Below are 18,932 nucleotides of genomic sequence, written 5' to 3' on the forward strand. Positions count from 1 at the left end.
GTTATATTCTCCGTAAGAAGGTTGGAGAACATTTCCAGTAGACCCTCCAGAGCTTTTGATCATCCTTGTTGTCCTCCTCTGAACACATTCTGGGCCTAATATGTCCTTTTTCAGTTGAAAGATCCAGAGTTGTGTATTCTACTCAGGGTGTGGGTGAACTGTGACTTTCTACAGTGGCATGCACTTTATTCCTTTCCTAAGAATTCATAATGGTTTACTTGCTTTCTTGACTGCTGTCAACTTGCAGTGATTCTTTATTAACCAGTCCATTAAGATGTTACTTAGCTTACCATGACACTCTCCTTAGTGTTTACAGTAATATGGCATCAGCCTACTTAGATATTATAAAATGTCAGGTAAATAATAGAGTCACATTGTATCCCCCTAAAATCTTCTCTGTACCTTCTGCTTTTCCCCTGAATTATTGCAATGTATCATCAGAATGTCTGTATCATCAGAAGAATATCAGTGTTTTCTTCACGGTGGGAAAAATCATTTGTTGAGTTGTAGTTTTTTCAAAGCAAGGTGTTAAAAATGAGTGTTCATAGTCCTTCTCTGGATAGAGAATGATACAAATACAATGCATGCATTTAGAAAAATCTGATTTTTTACTTTCTTTTCCAAACTTTCTGGAACTCCATCTTTTCCACCTTCGATAAACAGAGTAGCAAATGATCCTTTTGGCAGAGGGAGGATATTGTGAATCATGTTTTGAGGACAGTCTAACATGAGATTCAATTAGAGCTAAATGACTTGTCATACCAAATTTTTGTCAAAAGTTTTGGGATCTACCATTTTATAGCATGATAGTATCAGAATCCTATCTTAGTGTGGTCTCTGAGATCCCATTTGCATCCATTTCTGAAAGAAGACGTTGTTACAGTGTCATTTATTTTCAGAGGCTGTCTCTTGCACAGTGAAAGGATGTTACCTGGCTTCCTACTCCAGCCCTCTTTAAATCAGACCATGTGAAAGTATAACACAGAAGTATCATCTGTCTCCGCATTGTCTCAGAAGTCATCCGATGAACCTTTACAATCTGCTAATTTTCCCCTATGACATTCAAACTTCTGGTGCAAAGCTACTTTGCAGTGTTTGTTCTTAGAAATGATTAAATCCTGTGGAAAAGCTAACAAGTAGAAATTGGAATCTTCAACAGGCAGACCCTCTCCCATGAATTGAAAATCATTTGATTACTGATAGACAGAAGCATTTAAGGGCAAATACCTTTAGATGACAGCTACATCTACAGCCTAATGAAATTTGTAAAAATTTGTAAAATTCAGGTCATACATACTTTAAGGAATCACCGCTTTCAACAGTGTTTGCCCCAACAGTTTTTTTGTCTCTCAGTAAGAATTCCCAAGAATTATTTGACACTTCTTTTTCAAGAATTACAAGCCAAGCTGTGTCCTGTTCTTCTTCCTTTTTTTTTTTTTTTTCCTTCCCAAGTCTGAGGATGTAGAAGGACTAGACAAAAAGCTGTTCTCCTTTGTATAACAGTCTACAACAGTATTCTTGGGCAAGAACCCTAAAAACATGTTTTTCTTCATAGTACCACAGCTGTCTGCCACAAGTGCTGAATCTCCTTGATAAGAGTGCAGAATCAATTGTAAAAAGCAACTTAGTCATAAAATAATTCCTCTTCATTTTCACTCTTAATACTTAGGTATATTGTTCCAGCATCATATGAGTAGAAATTCTTAGCAGACCTTCTATATTCATTCTCATTTACTAGATAGGCTATCATAAAGATATTCAGATGTTTAAGACAGTTGTAAATTTCTGAAAAGTAACTCATAAATGCAGCAGCATTCATGTAGAACACAAATGTCAGTGATTTCTTGAAAATAAGTCAGGAGAGGTTATTGTTAGAAGTATTTCTGTAAGATTCTGTAGCAGCTGATGAAAGATTATTAGTCCCCAGTAGCTCCATCACTTGTGCTTTATGCAAACACTAAAGTTAAAGGTTATGAGTGCTATAGTACTGCACAGGTTTCACCATGAATAGTCTTTCACACAGAATGATTCTCGTTTGTTAAATTTGGAAATGTACTTTCTCCTGGCCTTAATTTTCATGTAGTTCTTCATATTCTACATGGCAGCTGAAGGCAAGCAGAAATAGTGAGTAATTGATTTAACAACCTAAGACAAGTACAAGGAAAAAGAAAAGTTTGTCTTAGTGCTTGATGTGACCTGAGAGAGCTTCTTTAGACTTTTTTTTTCTAAACAGTACCTCAGCACCTTGGGCCAGCAAAGTGGCCTTTAAGCCTGAATGAGCATGACTTTTTTTACCTCAGTGCAAAGCTCCAGTATTTCATCTTTTCAAACTGTTTTACAGCACTCAGAGCAGAATTATATTGACAAGGTTAGAATTCATCTCCTAGAGGAGAATACTGTGCTCCTCCTGTTAAGTGCTAATATAACATTTATATGTTGGTACCTTAATAACAGTCCCAGCTAGCCTAATGAAAGTACTGAAAGCAAACAGTACTCAGCGAGATTTTATTATGACTGAAGTGACTGCAATTTGAGACAAATTATCCCTATTTTTGTTCCCATATCAAAACCAGAAATGCTAAAGCAATTGCTACATGTTTGGTATAGAATTAGACTCCACTATCGTTAATATAGAAGTAAGTGCATTTTTCATGTAAACAACTCACAAGGGTCAAGCATCAAAGATATTCTGTGCAAAATGCTTGTCAATAACTTTGTGAGTGAATTTTGAAATAAAGTGCCTGTAACCTGTCATTATTTCTTCCTCTCAAAGTTGAGAGCGAGTGGATGAAAATTGAGCTTGTGGATTGAAGGTACTGTGAGTTACATGGCCTTATCGACTTCAGGCAAAATGACATGTTTGCGTTGTTATTATTTTTCCTTTCAGAGGTCAGGCAGTGGACAATATTCCCAGTATGTACTATGGTGTAAGCAAATTGGTATATAAAAAAAGTTATTATCTGTATACACAACGAAGATGGTGGAAGTCACTAATATTAAACATGCTTAATATCTTCATAAAAATGGAGGAAAAGTAAGAAAAAATAATCTGCTGGTCAGAATAAGCATTTTAACGGTTCAGCTATTTGGACAGTTGTTTAAAAAAAAATGTGTTCAGAGAGCTGATAAGCTAATGTAAATTCACGCTTTTTGAGAGTAGGTAGATCATTAAATGGGGTTGCTTTCCATAGATAGACCATCTTCTATACATAATAGGAGTATGAGCATTTTAGTATAAGGTAACAGCAGACCTACATGTGTGTACTGGTTTTGTCTGGGATGGAGTAAACTTTCTTTATAGCAACTCGTATCATGCTATGGTTTGGATTTGTGATCAAAACAGCATTGATAATGCACCCGGGGTTTTAGCTGTTGCTGAGCAGTGCTTGCACAGTGTCAACATCTTCTCTGTTTGTCACACTGCCTTGCCAGCGAGAGGCTGGGGGTGAACAAGAAGTTGGGAGTGGACGCAGCTGGGGCAGCTGACCTGAACTGACCAAAGGGATATTTCATTCCATATAACATCATATTCAGCCATACAAAGTAAGGGAAGGGATCTCTGGGAGGATAGCCATTGCTCACAGTCTAGTTGGGTTATCAGTCTGCTGGTGGGGAGGTGCTGAGTAATAGCCTTTGCATTCCTTGGGTTTTTTTGTCTCCTTTCTTCTTCCTCTTTTCTTCACTTATTAAACGGTCTTTATCTTGATTCACAAGTTTTCTCACCTGTGCTATTGGGGAGGGGAAGAGTAAGCAAACAGCTCTGTGGTGCTTAGCTGCTGGATACAGTCAACCCACTGCAATTTATTGTTCCTAGGTTAAAGCTCTAAGGTTATGTTTGTATTCAGATGAAAAAGGATTGAATACATAGCAACAACAGAAGGACAAGATAATTCTTTTATTAACTCAGTTTTGTTAAGAGTCAAAGGTAACTCTAATGCACATAGGTACAATTAATTAATTTGGGTTGAAATGGCTACAAATTCACAATTTCTTCCTGTCTCATGGAAAAGTGTTTTAGTATTTTAAAATACTATAGTCACTTCCCATACCTGTTAACATGCTACAGTGCAATCTATACTAAATTTTTTACAAAGAAGTAGAAAGCCTGTCCCACTTCTTTAATACCATCAAAAGAAAAGGAACGCAGTTACTCAGAGTTAGCTTACCAAGCTAGCTAGATGTGCTGGTTGATGTGAAAACAATTTAAACATACTTTCTAATAAGCTCTGCTATTAAGAAAGCACATTTTATCTTCTAAGAGGGTTTGTTCAAGATCATTCTGCTGTTCACAACAATCTGAATGGTATCTTTGCTGTATCCAAACTGTACTTTTAGTACTTCAACTTTTAAAATAAACCTTATGTGCTTTACTATCTCATTTCTGTAGTTTTAGGAGTTCCTACCATTTTTATTCTTCAAACACCATTAGTATGGACAAAAGCTCCTGTCTGCAAAAAGGCTTCTTTTTGATTGTAGAAGAGTGTAAAATACATTATGATCAGCATTTTTTTAAATGGTACAGGCATAGTAGTAGTTTTAGATTGCAAAAAAGAGCAGATACTGACTGTCAAGACAAATTCATAATTGTTTAAGATGACTTTTCAATAAGAAGGAAAGTTTAGGGGAAAAACAGTCTTCATGAAATAACTGTACTGCACATACTTTTAAAAATATATCAGCTGAATATGAGCAACATCAATTTCTACCAACTTTGTAATATGCACAATATTTTGTTTATATTTTAGGTTGAAGATTCGGAGCTGTATCATGATGTAACTGCAGTGTGTGGGTTGCTTGCTGTGGTTGTAATATCTCACCTACCTAGAGATGCTGCCATTGAATGGCATGTTGTTGCAGTAGTTGATGATCCACTCCAAAGAAAACATTTTGCAAGGAAGATGTTGTCAGAGGGCTTCCAAATTGAGTGTGAATCTGTGGAGTCTAGTTCTGCATCTTGTGTATCAATCTCTGTACGTCTGAGCTTGATTTCACCATCCACTTCTCAGCTTGATTTAGATGGACCTCTTCATGACTTAGTTGCTATGTTTAGACAAGCAGTTGAGAAACTTTCAGAAGACTGCCATGCAAGTCCTTTGTCTTTTAGAGCTTTCTTCAAGGAGAATGTCTTTGATGCTGAAACACTTCAAACAGGTAAGACGATGACAGAAACACGGTGTTAATACTGAGCATACGGTAATTTTTGTTTACTTATACAAAAGGTTTAATTAGAAGAAAATATTTTAGAAGTGCCTTTGAAGGACAGGTGGCCAAAAAGGCCAATAGTATTCTGGCTTGCATCAGAAATAGTGCAGCCAGCAGGACTAGGGAAGTGGTCATCCCCCTGTACTCGGGACTGGTGGGGCTGCACTTTGAATACTGTGTCCGGTTTTGGGCCCCTCACTGCAAGAAACACATTGAGGTGCTGGAGCATGTCCAGAGAAGAGCAGTGAAGCTGGAGAAGGGTCTAGAGCACAAGTCTTATGTGGACTGTCTGAGGGAACTGGGCTTCTGGAGAAAAAGAGGCTGAGGGGTGACCTTATCTCTCTCTACAACCACCTGAAAGGGGGTTGTAGCAAGGCGGGCGTCGATCTCTTCTCCCAAGTAACAAGTGATAGGACAAGAGGAAATGGCCTCAAGCTGTGCGAGGGGAGGTTCAGATTGGATATTAGGAAAAATTTCCTCACTGAAAGAGTTGTCAAGCATTGTAACAGACTGCCTGGGGAAGTGATTGGGTCACCATCTCTGGAGGTATATAAAAGATGTGTAGATGTGGTGCTTAGAGATGTGGTTTATTGGTGAACTTGGCAGCATTAGGTTAATGGTTGCACTCAATGATCTTAAAGGCCTTTTCCAACCTAAATTTCCAACATAAATTTTATGATTCTATGATTAAAATACGTTTGTTATTCTTCTGGATACAAGGCATGCTTCTTATGTAGAAAGGCTCTATTCTTGGATGTTTTGAAGTCCAAACAGGATAATGCCCTGGATTACTTGTTCTGAGAAATCCAGCTACCTGAGAGTCTGACATAGGGAGAATGAGTCTTTTGCATTCAAAAAGAATGAATGAATTTGAACACTTGTCCATTTGGTAGCCTGTTTTGGTCATGATCTAGAACTATGAAATAACCAAATTCTGTGTGCTAAGGGGCAATCTTTTGAGAATAAATAATGAAATATTAATGTTTTAAACCAAGGAAATGGTATTGTGTACTCTAGATTAGAGGGCCTCTGATTTTGCACATGGGCTGATTTCTTACCAGCTTAATTGAAGAGAACTTGCTAACCAAAAAAATTTACTGTTTATTTTTTCAAAATCTCATTCCCTTACTAAGTAAAGAGAATACAGAACAATAAATATAGCGTTGCAAATATAATTTATTTCTTATGGTTTATATCTTTATTTTGGGCTATGCTCAGTTTGGGACAACTAACATTATGCAAGAGCACAAAAGCTTATTTTATCTGTCAGGCCTAGAAAACTTGTCGAACATACTTCTGTTGAAGTCAGTAAGAGCTTTGTTATCAATTTGAGAAAGAACTAAATCAGATCCTTAGTCTATATTTATCTCAAACATGCATGCACTTTAAAAATTCTTGCAGACCACAACTGATCCATATTAATTAGCTGACATAAATGTTAGCCCTCAAATATTCTACTGTCCTATTTTTTTTCTTAACCTGCAGCAATTTTTGAAGAAAATACAACTTGACATTGTTTAATAGATTTAAAGTACAGGAATTGAAAGCTATAAAAATATGGCATAGAATAAGCATATTTAATCCAGGAAGCAAGGAATGAACATATAGTCTGACAGAATGTTGTTGTTTTTACTACATCTTGTTTAACAGCTAAAAGGAAACCTGATAAAACATGTTCCTGGCATGGGATTAATTTTACTGTTTTGCCTGCTCTCTTTCTGATATTTCTCAGGACATAGAATAATTACTTCCAAATAAATTTAATCTGCTTTATTAAATATATTGCTCAATACAATATATAAATTGTGCACATAAAAATTTGATTCAAATCCATTCATGTTATACTACCAATGGCATAGACATAGAAAGATTTGTTGTGATTGTGATATATTCATTCTGGTTGTGTTCAGATCTCTTCACTGTCATAATAATTCCTGTCATTATAGAAATTTTTTCATTATCCCCATTGGTATGAAACAGATTCTTGTAAATCTGTAGAATATATAGAATACATTAAATTTACAAGTAGCACTAATTCATTGATGAAAAATTTAAAAATAACTTTTTTCTACTTAAGGAATATTTCCAGAAAGTTCACATAATGGGAAAAAGAAATATGCTATATATATGAAAATAATTGCTCACATTAAAATAGTTGTTGCTGAAGTGTGTCTTACTGATAGTTTCAATCTGATATAAGGCTATTATAAATATGTATTGTTTCTGATTCAAAATCAGAAGACTAATTTTTAATCTATTTTTAAGACACATTTGTTGATACACGTGTCCTTGGAGCCTTGAAAGGCAATGTAGTCCCCAGTGCAGACTCAGCTTTCCAAAGGATGCAGCATATTACTGAACTATGTCCTTGACTGTCTTTTGTACTATTATTGTAATTATACTTCTTATAATTTAAAATGTACTCACACATATATATTAACTCTCAGTTTAAAAAGCACTGTATAAGGTCTCCAAGATGTTCCCATTAATTTCAGTATCTTCTAGACAGTGTCCATAAGCAAGATGACATAGTCTGTGTTTTATAGTCTCAGTTATTATTGGCAGTCTTTACTTTTGACTGGCAGAACTACTGCAACTATGTGTGTCCTTTGTGTGCTTCACGGAGTAATATACAAGAACTAATATTAGGTCTTTCTTTTGAATACCATAATATTTTAACCTGCATATAACACCAGCCCAAGGTGTTAAAAATTGTTAAGTTCTGATGACCACAACTTTTTCCAGTTTCTCATAGTGTTTTCCTGTTTTCTTCTTGAGCCTTAATGTGGCCCTCATGTTTCATCTACAACCGTTCATTAACTTGTCAGCCTTCTTCCTAAATCTGGATTCAGGACTAAGGGAGAAAAAGGGGCATGTTTTACATTACCCAGAAGTTTAATTCATTACCTGAATAGAATTTGAAACATACATATAATATATTTAGGCAAGTTCAAATAAGCTTTTTCTGCTTATAGAATGCATGAATCTGAATGTGGCAAGTCAGAAGAGGGAACAGCACTGGCTTCCAGAATAGCAGTGGTTTGTGTGATGTCGGCTCTGAGCATGGCCAAAACTTCCTCCTACCTGTCTCTGTAGTCTTGCCCTAAGATAGTTTGAGTATTTGGATGTCTCTGTGGTGATTTCTACTACCTCCAAAGGTTACTTGCTGTTGCAGAGTATGCCTAGGTGGGTATCAGAATTTACTTATGCTACTCATCAGATAGCTGGTAGAACCGTCTTTCAAATACAGAATAGCATTTTACCAGGACAGAGGATAAATGTATGGATCTTAGCTTGAAAATCTGCAGACCTAATAAACAGAATATTAAAAAGTATTGTTTCCTAGATGTGGCTGCCAGAACACAAATGATAGTGAGAGAGCAGTTTTTCAGTTGCCATTTATTAATTCAGCTCAGGTAGTGCTTGTTGCTAACCATTTGTATGATGATCTGTTAGTGACATATTTGATCTCTGACATGTGTTAGACATTGTTAATCCCGCAAGTAGCTCTGTCCTTTTGGAGTCTTCAACTACTATCAGATGCATTGTCTACTGAGGAAAGATAATATTAATAACGTAGCAGGGGATGCTAGACACCGGTATTCATCAGACATGTATCTGTAATGGAAAAGATAGAAATTACCATGTCTCAGAAATCAAAAGAGATAGTTGAGGAGATAACTGTTCCAGTCTCAGTAGATTTCAGGTGGACTTCCATCATGTCATAAGATTAGCAAATAGTCTTCAATAATTCTTGGAAGATCATGAATTGCAATGTATTGTCTGCTCTAGCAAAAGCACAGAAAAGAAATAAAGGTACTTTTTTTCTGATTAGAACTTAAAATCGTTGGAGTGAAAAGAGGAAATACTGACACAGATCTTCTCAAATGAGCCTCTGATTAGATGAGTGCTTTTTTCGGTGCAAAGAAACTGTCATTTATTTAAAACTGTCCAGATAAATTAGAGAAATTTGTACCTGAAACAGTAAGATGAGAACCAGGATTAGGTATACTCTGCATATTGTAACAGGTTACTGGAAATTATTCTAGCTGATGTTACTGATGTCAAAAGAAACTAAAGGTTTGTAATGCAAATTTGAGACAGAGAGCTTTCTGTCATCCTAAAACCAGATGTAAAGTTTTATTGAACAAAGTGTAGTACTGATGGTGAACTTCTCAGAGGCAATCCCTCATAACATACGAGAGCATTATGGGCACCGTGCTGAGACCACAGAACGTGTTAGAAGTAGGAGGATTAGATTAAGCTGACATATATACTTAGTAAGATGTTGTTAAGCCTTTAGAAGTCTTTAACATAAATTTGACTATTTCTTTCTTATTCTCATTCAAATACGCATTAATATAAACGTGTCAGGATGATTTGCTATACCATCCAGTTGACTAGATTATACTTCAGTATAGGCAAGATGAATGTTCATAAGTCATACCATAATGATTTCACAAGCCTTGTTCACAGGATGTATGCAAAATATTTTTAATATTTATTAGGGAGTAGAAAAGGTCCTGCATTCACCAGAACATCATATTACATAATCCCTTTTTAATACTATAGAAAAAAAATGAAGTGGGAATATAAAAAGGCAAAAGAGAACAGGAGTAGAAAGACAGTCTGGTAGTAGCATTAAAATGAATATATAATTAGTTTTAAATGTGGCTTCACTCTGTAAATGCTTAGGACTAAAAGACCCTTAGTACTTATGTGTTTATCAAGTCTCAGTGATACTATAGTTTAAAAAAAATTCTAATATGGGTTGAGTATAGTTCACCTGGACTGTAGAAATTTTTACTTGAAATGGGACTGTTTCTTCTCTTGAAAGAGAAGCCCTCATGATTAGGCACTCAGAAGTCCTTGCACTGGCATACTGAAGCAGGTAGATAAGTGTATGATAATTTTTAAGTGTTGGCCCTTTTGAAATCAAGCTTTGCAGTCACTAACTAATGATTTCGTTGTTGTGACTAACATATATAATTTGGCCAAACAAAAATATTTTTAAAATAATATGATGCTGTCTGAAATAGGCTATAAAAATTGAACTTGGTTTTCTACCAAATTCCATTAATTTAGGCTAAATGGAAAATGTGGCCGCAGTTGCCAACCTGAAAGAAGAGGAAAATGTCACTTTGAGCTTCTTGGGTTTTCTGTTAAAAAAACAAAATAATTTGCCAAGTATAATAGTTCAAGCAGCAGACCTACACTGCTGCTGCTCAGAAAAAAAAAAAAAAAAAAAGAAAAGAAAAATGGTGGTTAAAATAGTACTTGAGGAAATGAATCAGATTATAATATACATAAACAATTAGGAAATACTGATGTGATTCATGAGTGTGTTTGAAATAACATTTAAAAAAGGTAAAAGTGAATTTGGCCTTAAGCCACGGAAGTGGCTTTGCAGTCTTGATATTGCTACCCAAACTATCCAGTCAAGAGATCTGCTATATTAAATAACTGTTAACGTGATGAAATTTTAAACTTTTTATATCAGTTTTCAAGGCTGTGCTGTTATTGTAGCTACTGCAATTCACTGTATATATATATATTGTAGCAGAACATCTCACATAAAATTTTGGAGAAAGAAATTTTGTTGTTTGCTATCAAAGACACGGGGAAATTGCTTTAATAGTAATGTTGCCTCTTGACTGAATTTTCATAGAAAAGTATTTTATGCCTGTGAGGCAGCATAAAATATATTAGATCCTACTTTAGGACAGTGGCCTTCTGTCCTTTAGGATGGGAAATTAAGAGCACAGATACTAGACTGATAAAAATTCAACCACTTGGTGCCAAGGCTAGGTAGCAAAGTTAGAACTCATCCTTATTCAAAGTGTGACATCTAAAGGTTATGTTATGTATGTGACATCTAAAGGTTATGTATTGCACAGCTGTACATAAAAATCTTGGCTAAAACTTTAAATTCTTTAATTGCCTGACCCAAGATTGATCTAGAACATACACCTTTTATCCTTGATACATAACACTAGCAATATATTGGTAAGGTTGTTTTAAAGCTACTGTGTACAACTTCATATTTCTTTCAGAATTTCTGCCACTAAGATCTAAGATTCATTTATAGGTTACTCTATTGCTTTTATCATGTTTTCACATTATGTTGAAGTGCTCCTGAGCTCTTTACCAGATGACTTATTTGTATGGACTTCTATTTTTCTTGTTTTGTGTTTTATTTCTTGTTTGATTTACATGTAGTGACCTGTAGGGCAGAATGGACCAGTCAGAAAACAGACTTTTGTAAAGTCATAGATTATAAGGAAGAATTATCTAAGTTTGCTAACATGTCAAAAACTGATTTGCTTTCCTCACATAATCAATTTGGAAGATGCTAGACTTTTTGTGGTGATCCAGGCAGTGGCTTTGATGCTTGATGTTAGTTATCTCAGTAAACATTGGAATTTGTTAAAGGCAGTAGGCTATAAGGTGAAAATCTTGAGAGAATAGATGTAAAGAAACTTACAGAATGAGAACCCAATCTATTCTGTAATGAGTCAGAAGGGGTTTATTTTGATAATTAGCTCTACAAGGAGTCTGAAAAAATTAATAACTCTTCTGGAAAACTGGTATCTTCTAGACAGCTGTAGGTATATGTATACATGTTCTATCTGTATATGCGTACGTGTCTCTATACATGCATAAAATGTGTAAAGTACAAGCATCCTACTAAAATGTCAAAATTATTTTTGAGTTTGTTTAGTGTTTTGTTCACAGAGAAGAACTAAAACCATCTTATAACAATGATATCAGTCCTGCAGTCACTGAAAAATTTGGATCATCTGGTGTTTAATATGTGAGGCATATATGATCTGTCTATCTATTCAGAAACTATTTGTGAAAAACTTAATTTTTAAGGGCACATCACAGATTACAGTTTACAATTTCATAAGTTTTTCTCTGAGACTGTTTCAACATGCCAGCATTTTGGCACCAATTCTGCAATTCTAAATCAATAAACCTTGAAAGAACTTAGATTTCTAGAGACCTCTGCAACATTTTTACAGATCCATCTGTATATTAGTTTTTATTTATAAGTGAATTAAAAAACTGTGGTGCTGTTTAAACCACTGAAATTACATCTGATTTATGAAGTCTACTAATCTTAAAGTAATTGTAGGCTGAAGTGAACGGGGGATATCGTACCTGCTTCCCTTGATTTTACTCATTCTAGGTATTTATTTAGGACCATTGTTTCAAACAGAATACTGCACTAGATGGACCTTTGGCACAGCTAGCTTATCTTTTCTATTTCCTCTTTAGTACCAAAATGCTCCCCATTTGCTCTTTGTCTAGTAGATCTAAGACACAGTTCAATGAAAGAAAAGAGTGAATTTTGCAAGGAAGAACTGTGTAGTTACATTTCCAACCAATAATATAAATAACCACACTCTAACAGTAGCAGGAAGATCAATGAGTAGGTGAATAGCTTGTTCTTGGGGAGGTTCCTGGGTTGGTTCAGTGTGTCTGCTGTCCCATTGAATGGATCCTCCACTGGAGGGTTGAATGACCATTGGCTGTCTGACTGTTGTCAGTCATTCTGACATAACCTCTGCACTAAGAAGTACCAGTTCAATCTTATTCTCTGATAACTTTTCCTAAACCCCTTTGAAAGTGTTCCTGATTGACAGCAGAAGCTGTACTTAAGTATTTTTCATCCAGAGAAATCCAGGATTTTTAGCACTGCTATTGTCAATAGCCTGGAAAATGAGTGTTATATCTACTGACTGTCAAACTATTAGGTTTGACAATAAACCTAAATAAACTATTACTGCAAACTTCCTTTCTTCTTGTACTGTTAAGTGACAATTTGCATATGAAGTTAAGTATTTGAGACTGGAAATTTTCCTGCCCTAGCAATATGTGTAAGAAGGTGATAAATCTTTATTCTCATGGGTTATTTTCTCTTCCAGTTTCCTAAAGCTTTTGGATGCATCACCAGATCCTTATTTCCCAGGCTTGGGCTATTCTGCTGAGTCCGCTCTCCAGAAATTGCTCTCACAACTGCAGTTCCAATACTGGAATCTCCCTGTTGCTTGGTCTACATGCTCAGAGCAGTAATGGGCTCTTTCTATAAAGAGGAAAGGCCAGGTGTCAGAACTAGCACTGACTGATAGCCAAGACCATCAGTAAATCTGACCTCAAAGCCTTCTACTTCCTCTCCAGTTTCTCCTCCAGTTCTTCATTTTTCAGTCTCAAAATTAATTTCTTTCTGTAAGATCTTGCCTTTTGTTAGCTGTAGACATTAGTGATAGTGCCTATCAGGTTTTGTCAGATGCCTTGACTGTCAGAAATCATGCTTAGCTTTCTTTGTTGGGACTTTTCATAGAGATAAGCAACTGCTGAAAATCTAACTTTCGAGGTCTCTAAATAAGTATAATAGGTAAATGGGCAATGACTTAAATTCCTTCTGAAAACTCTTCCAGTGTAATTCCTATGGAAATCCTTTGTCCTGCAAGCAGTAGGACATGGTATCTTCTCTGTCCAGGTATATTTATTCAATATATCAGGTATCAAATTCAGCTGTCAGCAGTCTCTCAGCAATACATCTGAACAGTCTCTGAGGCTATCCAAAAAGTCTGGCCATTTTCTCGGAGACAGATAAGACCTTGTTATCTAATGGCATGGAATAATTCTTTACAAATATGTGAAGTTAAAAAAGAAATTGAAATAATATCCTGATTCAAACCCCAAATGCAGGTAGAAATTTAACAGTATGAGAAGATCATGTTGTGGGCATAGTGTGCTTTAATAGCCTTTTGTCCGTATGGCGAACAGAAGCCGAAGAAGTTAATTTACTGAAGCCCAGGGACAGCATGGACACGAGGATTATTTATTGCTCAGGGTGAAAAGTGATCAAATGACTTTGTACTCCATTGCCCATTTGTTTCCCCTGCCCTTGTCCTTTCTCCATAGTCTAAGACAGCTCTCTTGGACTTGGGGAGGAGGCCTGAAGACAGAAGGCAGGACATGGGCACAAGGATGGTTTGTACTCCACAGGTATGGTTAGGGCAAAAAAGTCTCCAGTGTTTACTGTCTCTGGTGCATACTTGGTCAAAGTTGGACTGTGCAGCCAAACTTGGCATCTTAAATGCTCAGCTTACTGTTTTTATTGCTATTACTCAGTAACATCCCTTCTCTTGTTTTTCTTATGCAAATTAAAAGATGCACACACCTTTTTATTTTTTTTTAAAGGCTGCTAAAATGTGGATCTGGAGATTCTTTTGATTGTAGTCTCAAATTCTGGGAAAACTGACTGGAAACTGGGTTGAAGAACAGCACACTTAATTATTTTCTCAATTTTAGAAGTATTACAAATTAGATTTCTGATTAAAATATTTTCAGGATGCATTTGTAAAGGAGGGGTTTTTTGGTTTTGAAACATCTTTCAAATTTATACTCTGACTTAGAGGGCATTATATAAAAATGATGCTTACCATCCTTAAAAGTACTGTAATTTTCTTCAACCACTTACCACCCATTTAACAAGTTGGGCTTGGGGTTTCATTTTATTTATCTAATGCAATGATGCCATTACACCAAGAAAATTTCAAGAGGAAAGTTGTTTTGTTGTTTTTGCAATGTAACTTCTAATTCAAGAAAGTAGCTGTAATTAACCATCAAAAGAAAGTATTTTGCCATTGTCACACTTCATGCAATTTGACTTTGCATAATATATGCAGTGGTGCTCCCAGTAGTGTATTTCTTCGTAAATTTCAGATAAATTTAGGTTTAAATAGTATAGTTAGTAGGCATAACGGTATATTTTTCCAATCCATAGAAAAACAAGCAATGAAAAATTTGGGGTTTTTTCCTTCCTTTGGACTTTGCTCAGCTTTTACAAGTAATGCATCATATCTGCTGTGTTAAAATCCAATTAATAGCTCTAATTCATTGACACTGAAGGCACATTTATAACATAGGCCCTTTAGGCATTTCTTTTCTACTTGCACTGTTAAGTCTAGGGTATCAACACTGGGTAATTGGAGAACAGGTAAATTTTTTCCATTGTAACAAATTAGAACATTCCTTCTCTTTCTGCATTATTTCTGAATGGTAAGAGTGTAGCCAGCAGGTTAAGGGATGTGATCTGGCACACCTTGAATACTAGGATAGGATAATAAGAGAAAGAGATTGCCAAACTGGAGAAAGTCCAGAGAAGAGCCACTAAAATAAAAGGTCAGGTGAGTGGTGTATAGAATATATGATAAAAGACGGAAAGAACTGGCCTTGTTCCACCTAGGAAGAGAAAGTTCTGGAGAAACCAAACTGCAGTCTTCCCTTACCTTAATAGGCATTTCAGAGGAGATGGGATTTTTTCAGGGATGCACCAGAAAAGGATAAGGAGCAACAGTCACAAGGTGCAGCAGGAGAGATTCCAGTTGGACACAGGGAATTAATTTTTCTCTGTGAGAGTGGTTGCATGCTGGTGCAGGTTGCCCAGAGGGTGTGGAACATCCATCTTGGAGGTCTTCAGAACCTGACTGCACAAGGCCCTCAGCAAACTGGTCTAATCTCTAAAATTATCCCTGCTCTGAGCATGAGGGAGGTTGGACTACATGATTTCCAGAGTACCTTACCAACCAAAATTATTCTGACTCCCAAAATCATTCTGTGATTCCGTATTATTATTAAATTACAAAGAATTGGCCAGGAAGAGTGGCATTTAACTGTAGATTCTGGAAAAAAAAAAAAAAAAAAAAAGCAGTTTCTTTGTGTCTGTCATTAATACTCCACACTCTTACAAAAGATGAGTACCACTCCTTACCTGAATAATAATTACAGAAACCAACAAGCTAGATGTTCCTGTTGGAGTATATCTTTGAAAGAGAAATGTTTCATTAGAAAGTGTCTGGATTCTTTGTTCTTCTTTTTAAACTCTTTTCTCTGTACTGCACACATTTGTCCTTTTTTCTTTCTATCTCTTTATCTTAACAGAACTCATACCAGTTCAGAATTAGAATTATTGGGCTGTGATATCTCTGCAGTACTTCTTATGACAATGTAAAGCCAATGTGTTTCCAGAGTCTAATTAATCTGATAATGATAGAGACACCTAAGGATGAGGAATCCTGTTATGAAGTTAAATAATTTCTATTGTCATTAATGTTATATCTTCAACTGGAAAACCTTTTGTTTTCCCCATTTAAGCACATTAGTAGATGGTTATACCATTTGATAGGGTACTAATTTAACCAGGTTTTAATGGGATTTAGAAAATAACTTAAAAGTAATAATTTGCAAGGTATAAAATATACAACTTTTAAACCTCTGAAATACTTCAAAACTTTGTTCAAAACTTTTGCTATCAGCAGATAAAGACTTCATGAACTTTGAAAATCAAAATTAATTATGTTCACCTAATAGCAGTATTGCTGGAAGAAAAAAAAAAAAAAGAGTATGTTGAAGATTGCTGTTTCTGATATTTACAGAGTATTGACTCGTCTTTAATCATCCTGCCAGGAATGTATGGGTCAGTATACCAGATAATGGCATGAAATTATATGTAAGAAAAATAACAGTATGTCACCTTTTTTACTCTCAGATATATCACATCCATATACTGATGCTATCAATGTAATTCCATTTGAGATGTACAAGCAGCTTCCTGATTTTGGCACAGAAGGATTAAGTGATTTATTAACTTCACACAAGATGGCAAAATTATAGAGCTTTATTTTTGTGAAGTTCTTATCTGAAGTTACGGATGATCAGCAACTCTCAAAATGAAGTTGCCGTTTAGAGGCAGCACAATAGTAAGAATAGTAAGTAGAGCCATGAAGAAGAATAGTTCATTGAAGTGCATGCCTTGTTCCAGAAAGAAGTCTGAGATCAAATCCTTTTTGAGATTGCTCTTCTACTGGGCATAACTTTATCATTTTAGAATTGTCAAGGGATCTTGTCATTTCCAGACTTTTATGAAAAGCATGACCAATTGAAGCCAGCCTAAGGCATTTTCCACAGTTAAATACATGATGAGAAATATATTCTAATTTAACTGATTACTCTATTTTTTCTTTCTACGTAGAATGTGCTTTGAATTCTTTTGTTTTATATCACATAGCGTAACTTACCTGCTGTGATTTAATAGAGTAATTGGGTCACTCTAACTATAATAGCAGCAGAAATAATTGGGATTTCTGTCTTTAGATTAGGCTTTTTTAATTTTACTTCTAAATTAATTTTTCTTCTTGTGATTGTTTTTAGCTGTGATAGTATACAAACCACTGAAACTTTTGATCCTTTAATAATCTGGAAACAGAAACCTCAGCTGTTTAACAGTACTTTCACTAAAAGTGTGGCTTGTCAGTTTGGGCCTAACTTGTTTGAAAGTACTTTATGCAGGAGTTTTTCAAAATTTTTAAGCATATTAAATTTTCATTTTGATAGGAAACATGATGCATAATACTTCCTCGCTACAGAAATTAATGCCACAATGCTTATTCTGCAGTAAGTTTACCATATGATGCCTCTTAAAAAAATCTGTTCGGCAAGTATTAATTGGTAGAAATATTTTGCTGTTTGGCGTTATGCAGGAGTTATTCTAAGCACATTGCTAACAATGCTCTTTTACATTTTTTCCATGTTTTTTATGTTTCACTTTTCATTAATATGCTGGAGAAAGGCTGAAAAGCATTTCAGAAGTTTTCATCACTTAAAGCACACTCATTCAAAGTCAATAATTATATTAAAATGACTTTATCAGTTCCAAGGTACATTGATGTTATACTAAAGTAGATCTGCTATAAGAGATGGTACATTTTTAGCTCTCAGCTGGCTAGGACCTCTCAATTAATTATCTTAGTCATTGTAAAACACATTTCAAAACTAGCCAGTCAGTGCCTCCCACTGTTTTACTTAGGAGAAAAAAGCAAACAGTACACTTTCTGCAAGACAGTAAGACTTAAAAATGCTTGTCCAAAGATAGAAAAACTTGTTTATTTTTCTGGCACACAAATGAAAACTGTCCAAGGGTTGATGGAGGCGCATCACACGCTGGCCAGGAGGAGCTATGGAATTAGAGGCAAGACCTTGGCCCATTTGCACCAGGATGATTCTAGTGAGAGATTGCAGTCTCTGGTTCATCCAAAGGATGGGCCCTGCTCTGATATATAACGTGTCAAGACACATAAAACAAACCCAAGTTTCAGAAATTACTGAGAATCTGAGCTCTGAAAATCAAACATCAAGAGAGAAATTACTGAGAATCTGAGCTCTGCACATCAAACATTTTTAGCTACTGTGGTTTTGCTTTTTAGGTGAAATGAAATCCCAGTCTATTGAAATTAACAGAAATTTTGTTATTAACATCACTGGGAGAGAACTTCAGCACAGCTGACCCACCTCAAAGGCATAAGTTCATCCTTCATTTTCAATAGGGAGATGAAAATGCAAGGCTTAATCTTAAAGTACTTCACTTGCTTGGCCTTCTCTGCTCTTTCATTTTAACCTCCTGTTCTTTTTTTGACCCTTTCTTTTTGCTTCTAGTCATCCCTTGTTCTGGACCACATAAATCATGTCTCAGGCTGAGTCATGAAAAACATGATAAAAAAGTAAAACTTGAAGGCAGGCGCAGCGAGCCAGCTACAACAAAACAAGATGTAAAAATCAAGAAGGCAGAAGTCTAAAGTTTCTTGATCCAGAAAAAGGAGATGTGACTGACATAAACCAGAGTATAACAAGCAAGATTATAAAGCCAAAGCTTCTGTTTT

General features: G+C 35.6%; 1 protein-coding gene across 3 annotated transcripts in view; it reads left to right on the top strand.

The window, feature by feature from the left end:
* DPH6 (diphthamine biosynthesis 6) overlaps positions 1–18,932 on the top strand; it is a 229,872-nt gene that overhangs the window by 167,243 nt on the left and 43,697 nt on the right. For all 3 annotated transcript variants that reach the window (XR_012633870.1, XM_074909806.1, XM_074909807.1), the window contains one exon: positions 4,746–5,151. Coding sequence is in view for 2 of the 3 variants with exons in the window: in XM_074909806.1 (XP_074765907.1) it covers positions 4,746–5,151 (406 nt within the window). In the remaining variant the exon portion in view is untranslated. The remainder of the gene's footprint in view (positions 1–4,745; positions 5,152–18,932) is intronic.

This window comes from Athene noctua, chromosome 6 (genome assembly GCF_965140245.1).
Source record: "Athene noctua chromosome 6, bAthNoc1.hap1.1, whole genome shotgun sequence".
In the NCBI taxonomy this organism is placed as follows: Eukaryota; Metazoa; Chordata; class Aves; order Strigiformes; family Strigidae; genus Athene; species Athene noctua.